The 21369-nt window shown below is 35.3% G+C and overlaps 1 protein-coding gene across 4 annotated transcripts in view; it reads left to right on the plus strand.

Annotated features, from left to right (window-relative positions):
• Hmgcr (HMG coenzyme A reductase) overlaps window positions 1-21369 on the plus strand; it is a 514078-nt gene that overhangs the window by 371969 nt on the left and 120740 nt on the right. For all 4 annotated transcript variants that reach the window (XM_081747341.1, XM_081747354.1, XM_081747347.1 and 1 more), the window contains one exon: window positions 12975-13150. In XM_081747341.1, coding sequence (XP_081603467.1) covers window positions 12983-13150 — 168 coding nt within the window. In that variant the 5' untranslated portion in view covers window positions 12975-12982. The remainder of the gene's footprint in view (window positions 1-12974; window positions 13151-21369) is intronic.

Here is a 21369-nt window from a genome sequence, read left to right on the forward strand (position 1 = left end):
TCTATAGAAAAGAAGAAGAAGAAGTCTGTAGTGAGCAATGGTACGGTACAAAGCTCAATGAATATTAAGAAACCTCTGTAGAACACTTGGTATCGGAGAGTAAAATTTTTGAATTGATTTCCGCTCACCTAGTCTTAAGAACCCTCGACTTACTCCTTTCTTTCGGTTTACCAATATAGAAACACAAAAAGAGTATCATACTATATAAAAAAGTTTCTGAATAACTGCCAGCTTGACAGAAACCGGTGGCTCGTAGTTGCCGCTGAAAAAGCTCCAGACTAGAGTTTGTATGAGCGTTGCAGACAGGCTGGCAAAACAGAAGGCGCGCTTCCCTAATTGTGAAATCACTAATTTAAAAGTTTTAACGCTGTTTATTTGATTTCTTGCAGAATGTTTGATTCCTGGATGTGTGTGTTATTAAAGGCGAAGATAAGTTATTTATAAAGAAATAGAATTGTTTATGGAGCAGTTGGACAGCATGTTTATTTTCAAATCAGAACATTCGTGTATATTGTGTGGACAACTCATTTTTTTTTTTTTTTAATCATTAGAGTTGATTGAGGTCGGATTGTTCAATACAAGGTCAAGGGATATGCTTTATTTATTTTTTTTTTCTTGCCACTTTGAGTTATTTTAGAAAATATTGAGAGAAATAGCGCGAAAAGACGAATAAACGGACATTTGGATAAAACTAATGGTGAACTTCACGGTAAGTAGGCTTATTTGTCAGCAAACACAGGTCGAATAATTAACTCGAGATGAATGGGAAGGTTAGGAGGTATGTGCATAGAGTGTTAGTTGGAACCGTGTAAAATACCTTTGGATAGGCGGAGAAGCAAATGTAAGGGTAATATACGTAAAATTGAATTCTAGGCAACCTAATTATACACGTACTCCTGAGCGGATAGTATTGATACAAATTAGGATAATCTACCAGACCTTTACGACCCAATATTTAATCTTACAGATTTGTGAACCATAGAATTAGTAGATCTGTAACTTGAAACGATTTAATGCGATTTCTGAAATTATTCACTATTGTGCAGGTGTAGGCGATCAGTGGCTTACACAGAGTGTCATCAAGGGGGTCAAACTCCCGAGTTCATATCGAGGACAGGAACGGGTTTCTTTTACATATCTTTGTATGTTGTATATATTTTATTGAAGGAGGTTCAAACCCGAAAAACTTGCTCCTTTGCATACGTTATTGTAGGCGATAAACGTTGTGGCGGTCGGTAAGTCGTATACAAGAATCATATAGCAAATAGAGTACGTGATCTAAGAAAAATGATGGTATTTTCATCTTTGAATATCTGAAACAAAGTAAATAAATTGTATGTATGATTTTCTAAATAAAACCATACAACTAATATCAATCTCTATTTTTCCCTTCCTTTTTACGTGACTGATATGCTGAAAGAATATAATCAGCACAACGATAACATGTAAAATCACGGTGTGTCTAGACTTGACCATTTAAATATTCATATATGCTAATATATTCACAAAACACCGTGACAGCATATTTGGAAAATGTACTCTAAAATTGCGGGGATGTCCCCATAAGTGCTGACGTATGGTAACCGTAACAAACTTTGAAATTGTTATGATAAAACGTTTACTTATATGTACCCGGCAACACTGCTACTATCAGAAATGTGTTACCAGCTCTACAGTGGATGCTGGGAGTGTCCCTTGTTTTGATTCCAACACTGGTTCACACGTTTCACCAGGTTGGCAGCAACTTTACGAAGATTAGAAGTCTTAATGTTCTCATTGGCACTGCGAATGTTCGTTTCCAGGTCTTGAATAGTTCGAGATTTGTTCTTGTATACCTCTTGCTTTAAATATCCATATAGAAATGAATAGCGGTGTTGCCGGGTACATCTAAATAAAAATTTTATCATGATAATTTCAAAGTTTGTTTTTCATTATTTTCAGGAATTGCATAATGTAGACAGATCCTTAACACATCTTTTGATGCAGTGAAACATCAGTAGAATTGCCAAATCAGAGTGTTAATATATGAAAACTACGATTTCCCTAGTTCCCCTTACAAAGGCCTCATCCGATTAGTTATCGGTGGAAATGAAAAATTCTTTTTGCTGCTCCATATTTTGCACGCTACTCCAACTAAGCAAACTGAAAATTAATGACAGAACATCCATACGTATGAATTATGAGTCAATTTACATGTCTTGCAAAAAAAAAAAAAGCCTTCGGTTACATCTGGCAACACTGTGTGGTTCCTAGTGTACTTCAATCGTTGCTTCCTAGTTTAAAAATATATGCATGAACAAGGCTTCATTTTGGTATAACCATTATTTGTGTATTACTTCAAGTTCAAAAGTTCTACTATCCCAAACTCCGGGTTGCATTGTATATTGGACAGCCTGTATATCTAATTTCAGATTTTATTTATCACTGACAGTTTTTCCAGCGTATTGCTCTTTTGTAAGGCTTTTGATCTTTACTTTTCTTGCTGCATTTTTAGCATGAATGTCACTCAGCAGCCATGTTACCAATTTAAGTACCCATTTAGAGTGTCTAGTGACTGATGAATCATGCCATGAATCATGGGTTTCCACTTTATGTGTTATCAGCATAGGTATAAATGTATCCGAATTTATGGACGGTCGAATCCTAGAACCGTGTACTCCTCCATTGCACTGAGATTGTTTTACCCTATCATTTGGCTTCAGCGGTAAGTTCTTGATGAACGACCATTTGTTTATTTCCCGCACTTCCTTTTTAATTAAGTTAATGTCAGCTTTTTAACGTATTTGTGTCAGTATGGCAGGCAGTATTTCATGAGAGAGAGAACAACCGTGAAAATGAATTTTCAATCGTAGGATGTATGCATATGAGAAAAAAATCCGTGTTTGAAATAATAAAATGATGTTACAAAAAGCAAATCTTAATTACTGGAAATATCGAAGTTTCTGATTTGATTATATGGTTATCGTTGCTCAAGGGCTTCGAAATTCTTAGAATGATATTTGAATCTTTAGTGTTTTTGTGTGTGTGCTCTGTATGTTGTTTTAATAAACACGGGGTTTCCGCGTTTCTTCCCACATTTATTCTCATTCCACCAATCCCTTCATAATCTTTCACTTTTTCACTAAATCATCCGTCTCCTTTAGCTTAAAGGTCATAACCGTGGAATGTTAAATATTTAATTCCGTTTCAATTCAATGTAAATTAGGTGGCAATAGTGTTGCCACGAGACGAGACAGAACCCTTTTAGACGAGACACGAGACGAGACAGAATGCTTGTCCCGTCTCGAAAACGAGACGAGACGGGACGTCTCCTGAAATGTCTCGTCTCGTCTCGTGTCTCGAAAATGAAAACGCTGGCGGGAATGGCCAAGATTGAAATTGCCAGTGGTCATATAGGTTGCAAAAGGAAAATCCCCTTTGTGAGAAAATATGTTGAAAAGCCTTCATAGAAAAGTGTCCTCTGTCTATTGAATGAAACAATCGTGATACATGAGCTTCCAGGAATATCATACTTAATGTCTTGTCCCCAATTCCCCTTGCTGTAAACTGAGGAATTCTCATTTTTTTCATTTCTGGCTGGAATGATGACAAACAAAATCAAAGACAGGGAAGATTTTTACAAGGTCAAGAAACCGAACTACCACCACCAGCTATTCAATTGGAAAACTGGGTAAGGTCTACACTCATCACAGACTGTAGTTGCGGTATTCTTTTTGCTATATGAACCGAAAACGGCAATTGAAGTATGTCATCTTGCAACTAAAATTTTGTCTTCTCTCTCTCTCTCTCTCTCTCTCTCTCTCTCTCTCTCTCACACACACACACACACACACACACACATATATATATATATATATATATATATATATATATATATATATATATATATATACATATATAATATACATAAAAACACACTTATACCATTTTACCAATCGCTCCCTTATTATACAGCAGTCATGTTGTAAAATTCACCTCTTTGTTTGGAAGCCGGTCGAAGGACAAAGGAAAGCAAAGATACTGTCGACGAACCCTTCAAATTGTTTGCTTTCAGCAAATTTATGGTACTAACAATACCACTGGAGGTGAAGAGGTTTTACAGGGGGGCCTTCCTTTTCTTGCGCGGAAATCTTTGATCTGACCAGAGTGCGAAATTGCCCTCTGCTTCCATGTTGAGAGGACTGAAATACTTCCCTTTCCTAGTGAATAATATTCATTAGGACCTGAATTATCTTCAAAAATGGTTTCTTACAGGCGCATAAAATCTTTCGAACTTGATAAATGTAAAGAACATTTGGTATAATGATCATGGAACTCCGTTGAAAGCAGAAAATATCATGAGAATGATCAAAATTCGAACATTGAAGAACATAATTAACAGAAAGGAAATAGGATACCCAAACCATATTTTTAAACCTGCTATAAAATGTATATCCTATATTTTTACTAATTCCTTACTCCTATGAAAGTATCTTGGGGGAGGATATTCTCTCCAATTTTTTCAGACTGAAATCCTTTTATCCCGTACGACTTCCCCCCCCCTGACACAATACGAAAAAACAAATGCTGTTAAAATCCATACACATGACCCTTCCGGGACTCAACTCGGGGACTTCAAGCCGATGGTCTGTCGCCGCAGACCGCTCGGCTTGGTATGAAGATGTATGTTGTATGATTGCGAATAGATCACGACAATATAAGAAACTTTAATCCAAAATGGCCACCCAAAAATCAACTTTTTTTTTTAGACCACTAGCTAATCTGGGTGTACTGTCATGAGTTTGTTACACAAACCGGGCAACCACCATATGTATCACACATCCCGCGGTTATGGGAACAGATTTGAACCATGGAGGTGAAGACTTGCTCCAAGCATTCTTTCGTCCGATGTGTCGTTCAGCTACCATTACTATGGCACTTTAAGTAGAGCTTACTGTGCAGTAACATATAAAATTTCAATCAAATACTTTCCATTACTCAATAAAATTATTTGGTTCCGAGCTTTTTTTAAAAGAAAAAATGCAACAAATCTAAACATGCTAAAATGGAAAGTAGTTTTTTGATTGGTATGGGCTAACACTGTGAAACCTAAAGGCTGGAATATATGAAATCAAAGTGTACACACATATCTATCTCTCTATTTATCTATATACCGTATTTACGCGTGTATAACGCGTCCCCGTGTAAGCCGCGCACCCCCAATTTCTGGAACGTTAAAATTGAAAAAATAAATAAATAAATAAATAAATAAACTCATGTAAGCAGCGCACATCAATTTTCTAAATATAAAAAAAAAAAGGTACAATGTATTTTTCATCCTACTTTTAATCATTAAAATTGTTATACACAGAGACAATCCAACAATACCGTGATTATTAACAGAAATCACTCCCGTGCCGAGCTTTCTTCGTCGCCGAGGAGCTGGAACACGTATCACCATCGGACTAAATAAAGTCTTCGCTCCCATCGCTGGCATTGGAAATGCAGCATTTTTTAAAGCTGCGGACGACAAGATCCTCTGGAATTGAATTCCATGCTTCAATAATCCATTCGCACAAAAGGCGGAGTGCAGGTTTCTTAATTCGGCCAGTTGGCGTAGTTTCGTGTACTGCAGTTGCCATCCATTCAGTGTACAGTCGCCGCAAGTAGTTCTTGAAAGGCCGGTTGATGCAAAGAGGAAAGATGAGCTGCAACTTGTCATTTTATATTAAAACTTTTCTACTCTTGTAAAATTACTCACAATATTCCAGTATTAAGCTAATAAAAATTCCCCGTGATTTTAAATGCTTGATGGCTCAGTCAATTCTATATTTCCTCGTGTATGCCGCGCACCCTGAATTTTGACTTCGTTTTTATGCAGAAAAGGTGCACGGCATACACGGATAAATACGGTATCTTTCCATCTCTCTCTCTCTGATATATATATATATATATATATATATATATATATATATATATATATATATATATATATATATATATAGACACTACAAAGCAAGTGGGTTGATAGTATACGGTAGTGTCGGGATGGTGACACCTTTACATCGAACTGTGCTTGTCGTGTAAACATTATTTGACATTAGTGTCTTCATCTTCGACGTACCTATGAGCATTTTACTATATATTCGTGTATTGAAACTGGTGAAACAAATTTCAGTTTCAGAATGTAAAAAAAAAAAAAAAAAAAAAAGCCAAGGTCGAGAAGCCTTAGACAACTAACAGCAGAGATATATTATCTTGTAAACTATTTGTCCTTGCCTTGTGAGCTTATTTGAATTCATTTTTAAGACCTTTAGGCAACTTTGGCCGAATGGATGATGATGGGGAAATTAGTGGAATGAAGAAAGTAGTAGGACACTAGACAACTTCGAGAAAACACACACATTCGAAAAATGAAATGAAATGAAATGAAATCTTTGAGTTTTACGTCCCACGGTTATGCCGGTTAGGACACAGTGATGATGAGTAATGAATGAAATGGTGGAATGAAGAAAGTGGGAGGAAACGGGAAAACCCCGAGAAAACCCACGCACACGGTGTTTGTCCACCACAAAGTTCACTTGGCGGGGCTGGGATCGAACCCGAGATCGCAAGCACCAGAGGTGAACGCTCTACCACTGAGCCACCCCGGTCCCCACACACATTCAATGTTTGTCCACCACAAAGCTCACATGGCACTAACCGAGATCGAACCGACTACCACATACACCAGAGGTGAAGGCTTCACGGTGTAGCTACCGTGACATTTCTTGTCTTGTGTGTTCTGGGTAATAACTTAGTTGTATCTTGATTAGCATTGTGCAGCCTGCTACATTTTACTTTCGTTCCCATGGTATGCTGCTATATTTTTACGAGACAAAACGAGACGAGACGGGACAGAACCTCTCGAGACGAGACACGAGACGGGACGAGCACATTTTTTCGAGACGAGACACGAGACGAGACACCCTAAAGTCTCGTCTCGTCTCGTCTCGTGGCAACACTAGGTGGCAATATGGGCCTTAACTGTTAATCAGTTCTGGAAATGACAAGCAGTGTGCTCTCAGCTGACTATTGAGTATATTAGCGACCATTTATAGTAATTGAAAACAGCTTGACAGTTTTTTCTCATGATCGTCTTTTTAAAATCATTATTCTTGGCCATTTACGAATATATTGGATTCAATCCAAACTTGCACGAAGTCATACATATACATACATGCATACATACGAATGCTGTTAAATTTCGAACAATTCATTATTCGAGTATCTGAATAATGAATTCTTTGAATATTCATCATTTGAATATTCGAACAATATTAATTATTTGTATAATTTGCTCGAATAATTATTCGGATAATGGATTATTATTTGAACAATTTGTTAATTTATTAAAAATGAATATTCGGATACACTACTAACATAGACGATTTTTTTGTATATTATTTTAATTTTAGCAGTACTAATACATTAACACGTAAATTTGGATGGTTTAAATTGGTTATATTACCAAGATCAAATAAAGATGACTTAATTGCCACACTTGAAATTCCCTCTTTATAAGAAAGCTCCCGTTTTTATATGAATTTATTAAGAAAGGTTTATTTATTTAACCTTGCCATTTGCTTTTCTAGAAATTTGCCACCGTTGTGCTTCATGCGCCATTGTAGTAAGAGTTCTTTGTTGTGGGAAGAATTGAGATAGTAAAATATTTAAAGAAAAATAGTACAAGTACCATAGATAAAAGTATCTCAAAATTTCAGAATTTTTCATAATAGATTAGCACTGTAATCGTCGTAACGTTTTTGGACTTTAAAAATTAATTTCACAATTGACTTCCACTCTACGAAATCACGTAGAAACAAACCTCTATGATTATTACACCGTACTAATTCAGTAGAAAAGACAGGGAACATATTAAGTAATGAATCTGTTTAGTAAAGTAATTAATCTTTCAATGATTTCCAGAAGCAATTTTGACTAATGTATCAATAGTTCATAAATTGAACTCTGATGACTGTGCTCATACCTGGGAGTCGGGACCTGAGATATTCTGAGCTATGAAACAAAAGTCCGTCTGCATATATGAAGCCTGCCGTTTAACGCTCCACATATACGGCCTGTAGGCTAGAAATTACAAATGAATGATTTTATGTGAATAATTATGGAAGTACAAGTGAATAATTATGGAAGAATTGGTGTAATGAAAATGCCAGACAAAAGAAAGATTTGAGAAGGAAACCCAAGGTTTACCTCAGAATTACATGGTTTGTGATCCGATCAGAGACTCTTCGTACAAGAGGTGAGCTCTGCATAACTGAACCATCTTAGCCTCCCAGAAAAAATGAATTTCTCACTCCACTGCCGCCGCGAAGGTTGGATTTGCTGTGTGCGATAATTTTTTCTATATCTTCTTCGGGACCAGAGCTGTTTACTTTTCTGGCTAATCTTTTCAATTACGGCAATTACTTTGTTTGTGGTCGTTATTTACTGAGACTAAATAGTATTGACTGCTTCAAAATATTTTACCAACACGTATAAATAGTTCCTTGCCAAGAGAAGTAATGCTGTTTACATTTCGAAGCAGAAAAATAAGAGAACAGTATGCCATATTTTGTACATGTACACATGATGGTTATGAATGTGTTGAAAGTGCGAGTGTTTCCTCTGACGACAGTGTGATTTTTTTTCGTTTTTTAAGCTACAGGTTTAACATCTGCTGTAGATTTATGAGATAATGTTCCGTGGCCTTTACAGATTTGCAAGTAAGTTACCAAGGATGAAAGTTTTGCTAGTGTGATAAACTTTGATTTTTATGTTCGAAATATACGTCTGCATTTATCAGTTCATCCTTTATTACTTTGTTACGCTTTCCTTAGAGCAAAGATCAAGAATGAATGTGGTTTTGGTGTTGATTTATTATACACTGCTTCAACATGCTCTGAAATAATTGCATAACTAGAGATCGTATTTACAGTTAGAATTACTACTTTCCAGAATTGAACCTCTGACAGTGTGATTTCTGTTCTTCAATTTTTAAAGTAACGGTGTACTCTATTAAAAACAATTAAGTGACTTTAATACATATATTCCAACATGCAACTCTGTGCAATTAAATTAAACGAAATAATTATAATACAGTGATTATATAAACCATCTAATAGGTGCTCACTAAAATTATATAAAATCAAGTTGATTAAAAAAGGTTTCCCATAAAAACTGTACAGGGTGAGGTATAGATAAGTTCCGAAACATAGGTGTCGTCTACCTCATACTTGTAACCAATATCATCATTTGCCTTATATCACGACATACATTACATAGGTACATACAATTAGAACATCATTGTGAATATTATCGTTATCGTAAAACAGTTGTTACGAAAACAAGTGTTACGTTCGACGAGAAGTTTCAGGAGAAACTCTCATGAGAAGATACTGTTGAATGATTTTGTCACAGTACTCCATAGTTTAGCCATTGTTAGTGTTGTTGATTGATTTTTATCACACATAGAATTATCTAATAGAAGCTAAGGTTACTTCGTGGCCTGACCAAAGCAATTGATGCAGTCTAGGATTCACATCCAATCCACACCTTTGGAAACAGTATATGTTCGAACACGAAGCAAAGGAATCGTCTTACATTTCTATTCCAGTTGCCGTAATCTACAGAAAAGGACAACGTCAAAGTGTATTTGTGAAGTGGGGGTGTAAATATCTTTGTATGACCCATTAACAGAACATCCTATTTCCGGTGGAAACATATATATGGTTTGAATCCAATGCTAATCTTTAGGTCCACATAGTCTCGCTTCTGAAAGGGATGCTAAACTCTACTCTAATTCAGACAGCCATTAACAGCACCATAGAAAAAAGTGCAAAAATATACATGGACAAACTAGCCTATATCATTGTGTGTGATGGATTCGTATCCAATTCGAGTGCAGCAAATTGAATCTTTCCTTAGCCCAAAACACAACGTTGCGATTTGTTGAACTTCAGTAGTTTGCATACTCGTATACAACATGATGTTGTATCTATTGATCTAATTTTATAAGGGATATGATCAATAAACAGCGCCACCGAGCAACTGCCGAATTGTGGTTTACTGTGAGAGAACTCGGCAATTGACTACAAATTTTCTCTCCAAAACTTCTTCTCGAATATTGTGTTGTATTCAGTTACTGCGATAACAGTACTGATCACATGATTTCTAAGCACAAAATTCATTGTATGTGATGACAAAGTAAACCACGATATTTTATATTTGTGAAATGGAGAATGTGTAACGGGACTTACCCATCCTCTAGAGAGTTCCAATGTTCTGCTTAATTTTGAAAATGTGACTGTCATCAACTTTAGTATAACAATTAAAAATGCTTTATATTCATTGTGGACTCAACACGGTGTTTGATATTTAATCGGGAGATATTCGTACTCGGATCGAACAAAAATGTATGGGAGTGTAGTAGGAGAATGTATTTTCCATTAGGGGCCGCAGTGACTCAGTGGTAGAGCGTTCACCTCTGGTGCTTGGGGTTCCGGGTTCGATCCCAGCCCCCGCCAAGTGAACTTTGTGATGGACAAACACCGTGTGCGTGGGTTTTCTCGGGGTTCTTCCGTTTCCTCCCAATTTCTTCATTCCACCATTTCATTCATTTCTCATAATCACCGTCTCCTTTAGCCTAACCGGCATAACCGCGGGACGTAAAACAAAGATTTCATTTCATTTTTTTTCAAATATTTCATTTCATTTCATTTTTTGTATCTTCCATTGTAAAACTTGATTGATTTCACTATAGGAAGTCGAACAGTGAGCATGGTCATCAACATGTTTGATCAACACGGCGATTTTTTTTTTGTGTGACATTCTTAACCTGTAAAATAAAAAAGTGTTTTATTGGCTTTCTATGGTAGAATATCCTGGAGGTAAGATAGTGTCCCAATCAGTTATTTGGGGTAGGACTACTATAGGAAATTTAAAGAAAATATTGAAGAATGAAAGGGAACATAAGGAGTCAACGAAATTAAATTTCAGATATTATTACTATTATTATTATTATTATTATTATTATTATTATTATTATTATTATTATTACTAACGATTCAAGAAATTACGTAGAACCGAAGTGACAGCCTTACAATGTGATCATCATCAATTTTCTGCAGGAGAACAATGTTCATAACTGGTATCCTGTGTTAAGAACAATTTGTATGGTCGGATTTATAAATAATAGAATGTTCAACATCAAACTGAAGGGACGGTAGATGTGATATTTGTCATAATGTATATGTGCGTACAAAAATAAAATAAAATAAAATAAAATAAAAATAAAAATCTGTTAAAGATAGTTTTCTACGAAAAACAATAACCTGTAGTCGACCAGTTTCCAGAATCCATAAAACTGATTTTGAAATCGCACAAGTGATTTCAACAAAAAGTCGGGAAAAGAAGAAATAATCCATTCATGGGTCGGTGTTTGAAAAAATTTTTGAGAACAACGTTTGGCTTATATAGAGAGGAATGAACGAATGAAGTTCGAAACTTACACAATGTGAAACTTCAAAATAAATATAGATAATTTAATATCATGCGGACAGTAGGTCGAGACATTAGTAGATGAGTGGGAGATATTGAGTCGCTCGCATGGGAAATACGCGGGGAGTGCCCAAAATGCCAGTCGGAAAAGGTGGGAGAAAGACTTTTAGATAGACCAAGAAGGAGGTGGGAGGATAATATAAGTAGGATCTTAAGTGAGTTGGTAATTTCTAGGGTTGGGATTTTAAAGTGCACACTTTTTTGGGGGGAAGGGAGGCAAAAACGAACTCTCGAAAGATACCGGATGTATAAAATTTTGCTTTCAGTTGGGAATAATTTTCTGGCACCTTTTTTCTCCTACATATGCCCTTTATTTCTTTAATCTGCCCCCATCCCCAGAAACTTGGAAGAACAATGCCTACAAAAAGAGCAATGGGCTATCTGTTTCTGTGAGACCAAGTTATATAGTTCGGCAAAAAATAAAAATAAAAATAGTAGTCTCCAGAAAAATGTTGCCACTCTGAGTAAATACGAAGTTTGCCCCACTGGTCTCTGTAGTTGTGGATAGAAGCTTTAGCGTCTAAGACCTTTTATCTCCAAATAGGAGCACGGTTACATTCAACAATTTAAAGATGCTTAATCTTATTTAGCGCTTTAGAAATGTGCATAGTTTATACGTATTGTTTATAATTAGATAAAAGAGCAGTTGTCAAATTAGTTGAGGAAAATTGCCCTTTTTTCGCCTTATTTTAGTACCTTTTTCTTCTCTTTTCCCCATGAAAAAGTCCGTAAAATTTCTAACCCTGGTAATAATAATCCAGACTGGATTGAATTGGCAAAGAACAATATCTAAAAACAGAACTCTTCCTCTGGTGATGAACCACAGGTTTCTTTAAGGAAGCCATAGTATATTCATTTTATAGAGTCTTATATATATATATATATATATATATATATATATATATATATATATATATATATATATATATATATATATATATATATATATATATATATATATATATACGGTTTTTACTGAGATCTATATTGTAACGATTATAATTTTGTATCGATATGAAAGTATTTTCAGTTTCACAACCTGCATGTGTAACCGTCAACATCCTTATCCACATAACCGGAGCCATATATACTTAGTTTTTTGTAGACTGCACTTTATCTAGAATCATCGTCGAAATGCACTGATCGAGAACTTTTTCTCATCGACAGTAGTTAGGACTTCTGTGATTTCTTTTCTGTAAAGATTAATTGTATGTATCCTTATATCCGGTATTTGATTTTCAGTGTAATTTGTAATGCATTCAAAGTTCATCTATTAATTACAAGATGACTTTGTTTCGCCTAACTGACTTTATGATTTTAATCATTTACCCTAATAAATACTGTCTTGGGAAATTGTTTATCTTTGTATATCTGATGTAGGCTTACTTTTTTGTCAGGTCCCAGGATGCTGAGCCGAGTGTTCCGGGCGCATGGCAGTTTTTGCGCCTCTCATCCATGGGAAGTGATAGTTGCTACTCTTACACTTACTGCATGCATGCTAAGTGTTGAAAACCGTCCAGCCCCAACTACGGACAAAACATGCGATTGGAGGCGAAACTGTGCTGGTCTGGAGGTAAGAATTCCTCTTGTTCTCTTTCTGTTGTTGATATATCTAAACTGCGCGGAAGAAACAGTCAAAGTCAAAAAAACACAGGTTTTCAGAAGATGATTTTTTATTTTACCAAGCATAAGTATGAATCACTTATACTAACAGTACCAAGACGCGATTATTCAACTCACATTTAGAATTGGCTTATACCAAGTTAAACGGAGGTGGAGCATGACACATAGATCTACAATTTTGTCATTTCATTTTGGCCAATTTCTGACTTATACTGTTTTTCCCGCGCAGTCTAGAAAAGCATTTCATTAGTTAGTTGTATTATACATTCAAGTACAGTTTTGTAATATTAGCTATGGTGAAAGTCTTTAGATTGACAACGATCCAGTTTTCCACATCGGTAATGACTTCATCATCATGAAAAGTCTTCGCATAAATAGTTCAATTTTGGAAATTGCTAGAAATCGGAAGATGCCGGATTTACTGCTCGTTTCCAGAATTGTACGCATTACAAGCACCTAAGACGTGCAAGAACGAGAAAATACTTAGAACCAAAGTGGAAGAATTATTTCAGCATCTGCGTGATGAAAATGAGTTGTCAGTTGTCGTAAGCAGTTCCAGGAATTAAGTGGCTTCTGATTAAAAGACTGTATAGTATGTTACTATTGATACTCTGAACCTCTGATGTGTGAACCTCGTTGTAAAATAGGGACATTTTTCAGAATGAAACAATGAAATCATTGAAATTGATAAGATTTGTTTCTTGAGGCATGCTGTATTCATTTGTAGTAAAAAATGTTGATATGTTAAACAAAAGAAAAGCTAGCATATACATACGTGGAAAAATAACAACCGGAAGTAATAAATAAGTATTTAAACATTGTAACACGTTGGAAGTATATAATAGTGATAGTAAAATGAATTACATACTTAACGTTTTGTTTTTCTCTTTGAATGCCTATAAACTTTCTCTGCTTAAGAAGTCTGTTTAATGTTTTTGTGATTGGAAACTAATGGTGTATTTTTTTTTAGTTAGGCTCAGAACACACATATATGCATTAGCCATTGAGAACAATTTTTATTTATTGTATATTTTATTACTTGACTGTTAGCAGTATATTTGGCGACAAAGTAAATACTCGTACTTGCGAGTCCAGAAATGTATTTGTATTACCAGCTGTTACTAATATTATAAAATGTGCAAATACATATACAAGTACAAATTTACTCACTAGGTGTGGTAATTCAATGGTAGAGAGTTCACTTCTGGTTTGAAAGATTCCTGCTTCGATTCCAGGGGGACGTGAGTTTGTGATGCCAAATGGTTCATGAGTTTTGTGGGAGTTCTCCCATCTTCTTCCATCATCACTATCTTACACTTTCCATTTCTTTTAGTGAAAAAGTATAGGTTTGAAACACTAACTTACGATTTCATTTACAGCGAATTTGTCGAAAAATGTCCAAATTAAATAGTGTGCACTTATCCTTTGTTAACAAATAGGTTAACGAGATTGCTTCATGTGCAATGTTTTCTTTCTTGTATATATGTATACTTTTGTTGTTATCTTATACTTTTATCCAATCTCAACTCAGTAGTTACTAGTTCATGAGTTGTGTTTTGGTAAATAAATTACGGTAAATAGCAGTCTTACATTTGTTGATATTAGTGAAGATAATATAATCAATAACTAGTTTGACTTTTCAAAGCCAAACCGATTAGGTATTAATAACAGCCACAATAAACATCTGAGGTTACCTAAAAGAAGTTACAGTATTTTAAGCAATTGTTACAAGAATTTTAATGTCAAGTTGAATTCAAATTTCATTAGTAATCAATATAGACAAGTTAGTTAAGTATTTATCAAAAGCGACTGAAATAGCTAAATCTAAAAATAAACTTTTTTTATTTTAATTTAACTTCCCAAGAGTTAAAATAAACTTATTAAGGCAATAGGAAGGTATATAACCTAAATGACCGAGGACAAGTGAGGAATTATTAAGTTAGTAAAGAAAATGTAACTTTTTAGTGAAAAAAGAAAAACGATCTGTCAGACATAAGAAACTCAGAAACACGATGACAAAAACTAGAAGGTAAAAACGAGAATTAATGCTAAAATAAAATACGCAAGATTCTCCGTCTGGTAGTAGAGTAATTGCGGGAAATAGTTACGGAAACATTAACTAACAAAAGAAATATTAACATTGTTAAAAATATATAACTGCAAGTTGATTTAGTTCTGGTTGATAATGATCATATACCAAATGTATTAAGTCAGTGGTTCTCAAACTTGTTGTTACCGCGACCCCATTAAATAATAAAAAGTATTTTGTGGCCTACCTACTTTTTTTTTTTTCAAATACACATTGACATTCTACGTAATGGTGATGTATTTCAAGGCAATTAAATTTTGTAAATCATATCTCTAATTTATTATTTTCTAGATTTAAAAAAAGGAAGGAAAAAGCATGATACAGAAAAAATAATTGGAAAGCAAAATCTTTGTACTGCTATTCATAATGAGGCACATGCGATACATGTGCTTGTTTTCGATATTTTATTAATAACTGCATTGATATCCACGCTGATATGAGTTACTTGCAGGCTCAAGGAATTGGACACTTGCAGTTGGTTTCTCTATTTTATCGTGATCCCCACCATCGCTGAAAACATAGCTTCACATAAATAGGAAGAACTAAACTGGAGTAGCACCTTTAAAACGTCAGTAGAAACTTGTGGATAGGTTCGTTGAACGGACAGCCAAAACAGTGCCAGTTTTCTGGCGTTGAAATTCATTCGAAGTGAGCTATCTTCAGATAGGTCGATTAGTTCCTCGTCAGTTTTCACTGACATCCCACTTGAAATGCCATTGAAAACAAGTTTGCAATCCACCTCTGTTGCTTACACTTTTCCATATCTTCAAGAAAGTAACGTTCAAAATTTTCTTTCAATGTCTCCAAATTTGCGAATATTTCAGAAATTATGGAATCGTCTGGAATCACACATTTCGATCACGAACGTTTGGAATGTTTCGTAACAATCATAATTGTGGTTTTCAACGTTACTCTTCCACAAAACAGGTTTCCTCACGACCTCGAATTTTATCATGAACTGCAAATATGTCGGCTACTTCTCTGCCTTGTAAGTACAAATTAACTTCATTTAATTTCGAAAATATATTAGCCAAATAAGTAAGCTTCAGTAGAAATGCGTCATTGCACATCTTTTCCACATACTCGGTTTTCTGGTCCAAAAATATCGCACGTAGTTCTACATCATCATCATCATCATAGGTATTCTGCCTTTATTGGCAGGTCACTTGCCGCAGCTGAGAAGCTTCCATGCTCCACGGTCCTCCGCTAACCTTTTCGTCTTCGCGTATGATCTTTCTGTTTTAATATCATCCATTAATTGTAGTCTCCTTCGCCCCCTCCCTCTCTTTCCCGCCACCATACCCTCTAGGATGTCCCTCATGATACAATCTCTTCTTAGGCAATGTCCCAACCAGTTTCTCTTCCTCTTCCTAATAATATCTAGAAGTGTTCTTTTCTCACCCACCATTTCTAACACTCTCTCATTCGTTTTCCGCTCGACCCAACTAATTCTTTCCATTCTTCTCCACACCCACATTTCGAAGGCTTCCAGTCGATTTTCGTCACCTTTACGTAATGTCCACGTTTCCGCCCCATACAGTACAACACTCCACACGAAGCATTTTATGAGTCTTTTTCTCAACTCTTTGTTCACGGTCCCACAAAACAGACTTTTCTTTCTTTTAAAGGCTTCTTTCGCCATTCCTATCCTTGCTTTTATTTCACGTTCGCATTTCATGTCATTACTAAGAATACTACCCAGGTATCGAAAACTATTCACTTGTTCTATTTTCTCCTCTCCTACTTTTATATTTGACACAGACCCCTTCGTTCCAATCACCATGGCTTTTGTCTTTCTAACATTTATTTTCATCCCATATTCTTCAAAGCCCTTTCTCATTTTTTCTAACATTTTATTGATTTTCTTTTCAGATTCTGCAACAAGCGCCATATCGTCTGCAAATCTTATACATCTAATCATTCTACCTCCTACCGAAATGCCATCATCATCATGTAGGCTCTTTTTCACTATCTCTTCTAGATAGACATTAAATAGTGTTGGCGAGAGGCAGCATTCTTGTCGAACTCCCCTTCCAATTGCACTCTCTTCCGTCAGTTCTTCCCCTATCCTAACACTTACTTGTTGGTTCATGTATAAGTTTCTTATTAGTCTTCTATCTTTCCATTCCAACCCTATCTTTGTTAGAACTCCCAACAACAATTCCCAATTCACGCGGTCAAAAGCCTTTTCTAGATCAATAAATACAACATACACCTCTTTCCCTTTTTCTATAAATCTTTCACCGATCACCCTTAATAATCCAATAGCATCTCTTGTGCCCTTGCCTCTTCTGAACCCGAACTGCTCTTCCTCCACATCTTTATTTGTTCTTCCATATAACCTTCTGTTCAGTATTCGGAGCAGAATTTTAGCTGCATGAGATATGAGACTAATAGTTCTATAATCCTCACATCTCTTTGGGTTCGATTTCTTAGCCATCGGTATCATGATCGTTTTCAGAAAGTCTCTTGGCCATTCTCCTGTTTCATATATTTCATTGCATAGTCGCCACAATTCTTTCTTTCCCTTGACTCCTATATTTTTAATGAATTCTATTGGTATGTTATCTATTCCTGTTGCCTTTCCATTCCTAATCTCGGATATAGCCTTTTCAAACTCATCCCGACGAATACTAAATCCTTTATCATCCTCGCCTACTTCATTTTCCACTTCAACATTTAGGCTACACGGTCTATCCCTACTCTCATATATTCTTTCTTCTTATATGAGTTCTACAAGGATATTGTAAATACTCATTTCTTTAGATATTTTGTTTTTACAAACAATATATTTCCATATTTGCTAGCAAGAGGTATAAAGAGACATGTATTTATTCCAGATCGTTCAATAACAGTCCGTATGAGTGATTAACATGAACTTTATTTGGGAATGTTGTGAACACCAACACCCCAAGCGACCACGAATGTTAACTCGAAGTTAAAATTTTAAATCAAAATTTAGTTAGATTCTTTTATATCTATCTTAAATATCTCACTTTCAAACTAAATTGTAATGTAAATTTATAAATATAATGACCCTGCCGATATGAGAATATCAGTCGATGATGATCGAGCAAGCGTAATGTAAATTTATTTCTCAATAACTGTATATGTTATATAAAATTGTATGCATGCGCAGTTTCCAGAGAAAGGTAACACAGAACTGACACAACTCCCAACTCCCGACGCAATGCTCTGCTACTCTGTGACAAATTTTGACTCACCCACTCTCCTTCCATCCAAACTCAGCATCTCTGCTGACTGGACAATAGGGCAGGGCTTACTCTTCACCATTACGTATTAATTAACAAATGTTTCCAATTTTCATTCTCCGAATAGTACTTCACAACATTGTTTTCTGTATCAAAATAATTTTTTCATAATGAAAAGAAAAAAAAACTTCTCGCGACCCACCAAAAATGGCCCGCGAACCACACTTTGAGAAACACTGTATTTATAATTTTGCAAATGTAAATAATTAGCTTCTAAAATGCTAAATCCACATACGATAAACGAATGTTCATTCTATCTTACCCCAGTTATCTTAATAAAAATCATAATTTTTGGCTTCATAAGGAGAAAGAAAACTCGAACAAGAAGTGTACGTAGCGAAATTCTGATCAATTACAAAAACAACATAAGTAAAATATCTGATTTTCTACTTTTTTTTTTTTTTACCCTAGAACATTGCCCAAAGCGATGTAAAATTGCAAGTTATTCCAATTTATGAGTTGAGATAAAGTAAATCCAAATTACTATAGACTAATACCGATACTAAGTTCCATTTCAAAAATGCAGTAACTGAGATAATAATTGAAGCACAAGAAAGCCTAAATATTAGTAATAAGCTAACAGTTGGGTTATATATTGATTTAATCTAGTCTTTGATAAGCTAAAACATATTATGTTGCTATGAATGAAATATCCGCCCCAGGGGCGTCGTTTCCAAGACTAAGAAATGAAATCTACAATACCTTGTTAATCAAAATCATCTGCAATTATAGACTTTTGCTTTCTCTCAGCCAACGTTGAATTCAATGGGGAAGGAAATCTGTAATGTGCGATGCGAAGAATTCTTTAACCTTATGTTGTATCACTCAATCATCAGGGAAGGTTTTGACAAGTGATCGAGATATCGGAAGAGGAGGTTGTCGGAAAGAGAGACGTCTACACAATACAAGTGGGTGAAGAAGGGTTTCATACAGTAACTCATGGTGATGAACTATCCCTTGAACGACATGTGAACATGAACTGTCGTGCAAAATGACGACTCTGTCTCCGCGGATGCTTGCGGTCAAGTCTTCGGTGTATTACATGTAGTTCAGCACTATAATGATCTGCAGCGATGGGTTAACCTCACCTGAGAAAGACATGACGGATCACTCCCACCATAGACCACTATATCAGCAGTATCATCTTCTGTTGATGGAGACATGGTGTAGAAAAGCGTACTGGATATTGATCACGACCCAGTCATTCTCCTTACCGTTTACGACTGCCATAGCTAATAGCAGATCGATTTTTAATCTGATGTGACAAAAAAAAAAAAAAAAAAAAATTGCTACCTCTAGATGATGATTCTGGTATGGCACCCATGAGTCCAACGTTTTCACTTTATCGATTACATGGAGCCGACGAATGACAGTGGTACAGTGAATGCCCAACTCGTCTGCAATCACACGAACAGTTTGCTGATGGTCCGTTTCTATGATGTTGATGAGGAGCTCATTCGAACATTATATTGGTTGCTGCTAACGAGGATCATTTTGCAATACCATGCACCGGAAGGAAATTTGACAATCCAACGGCGAATTACTGCGTTTATTCACCATTCCTGACCGAAATGTAGTTTTAATGTTTTTTGCGGCTTGCTGTTCACAATATTCCAGTTTAAAGTCGTAAAGAAAAATCGCTGGCAATTGTGTTCTCCTTGGTGCTCTTACTACCCTGTGAATTTATTCTAATTTTAGGTGTGACTTTACAACATTCATTATAATTTATCTTCATATTGAATTTGGAGCCCCAAAAAGGTTTGGACTCCTCCGGAAATAAATTCTTGTGTACCTTCCTACCCCAGCCTGTTCATTGGATGCGTACTAAGTTCGTAACATTAGACGTGTGACAAAGTCAAACATATCTAGTAAGCTGCACAAATTGTTAGGTGTTTACCTTATGGAATATTTGTAAGGCAACGTGTTATACTATCAGCTTATTTGGGATTTTTAAAACTTAAAATGTGGTATTATTTTCTGCAAATATACAGCTTATAGTCGTTTTACAAAAGTCAAGATTTATGACAAAATAAACCATGGATTTCTTTTAAACCTGTACATATTTAGTTATCTTAATATCTTACCAGTTTCAAGCTTTATATGTATGATTCATTGTTAGAAACAATTTACAGATAGGTACAAACATCCGTTCTGCTTTATTCAGATATTCGCTTTTACTCGTATAATACAAGGCAAGTCTTAAATCTGAAACGTCTTCAAAAGACTGCACATTGCTGATGGCAGTAAATACAAGTGAGAGTTAAAAATATTGCAGTATTGATTTCCTTATTTTACAGGTTTTGTACAAAACAATGTAATGTAAATTACACTGTATTTATTTTAAACCAACTTAATATTTCGACTAATTTATAACATAGCGTGATATATTACTACTGTATTTTTAAGCTCTGAATTTTTTTATACTATGCACTGAATCTTTGGAAAATTGATCGGATCAGAATTGTTCTATTTTATTCCTATTTACACACCAATCTCGTATTGTTATTTTAATCACGCAATATTCTACAGGTCTCTTCTTTATGATTTTGCCTCAATCTAGCCTCCAGAGTACCTGTACTAGGAACTCGCTTATGTAGATAAAAGTTTTTCTTCTTTTCATTTACAATATTCTTTCAATCAAATACGGACTAAATATAAGAGAAAAATGGGGCGAAGTACGTATTAGAAACATTCAGACCTTCACTGGAGCAATCAGGAAGAATTAAGTTTGTTTCAATTGCTGTACTGCGTACGTAACGATCTATTGTTGCTATAAACTGTTTGTTTTATACGTAATAATATAGAAAA

This window comes from Thermobia domestica, chromosome 2 (assembly GCF_964235325.1).
Source record: "Thermobia domestica chromosome 2, izTheDome1.hap1.1, whole genome shotgun sequence".
In the NCBI taxonomy this organism is placed as follows: domain Eukaryota; kingdom Metazoa; phylum Arthropoda; class Insecta; order Zygentoma; family Lepismatidae; genus Thermobia; species Thermobia domestica.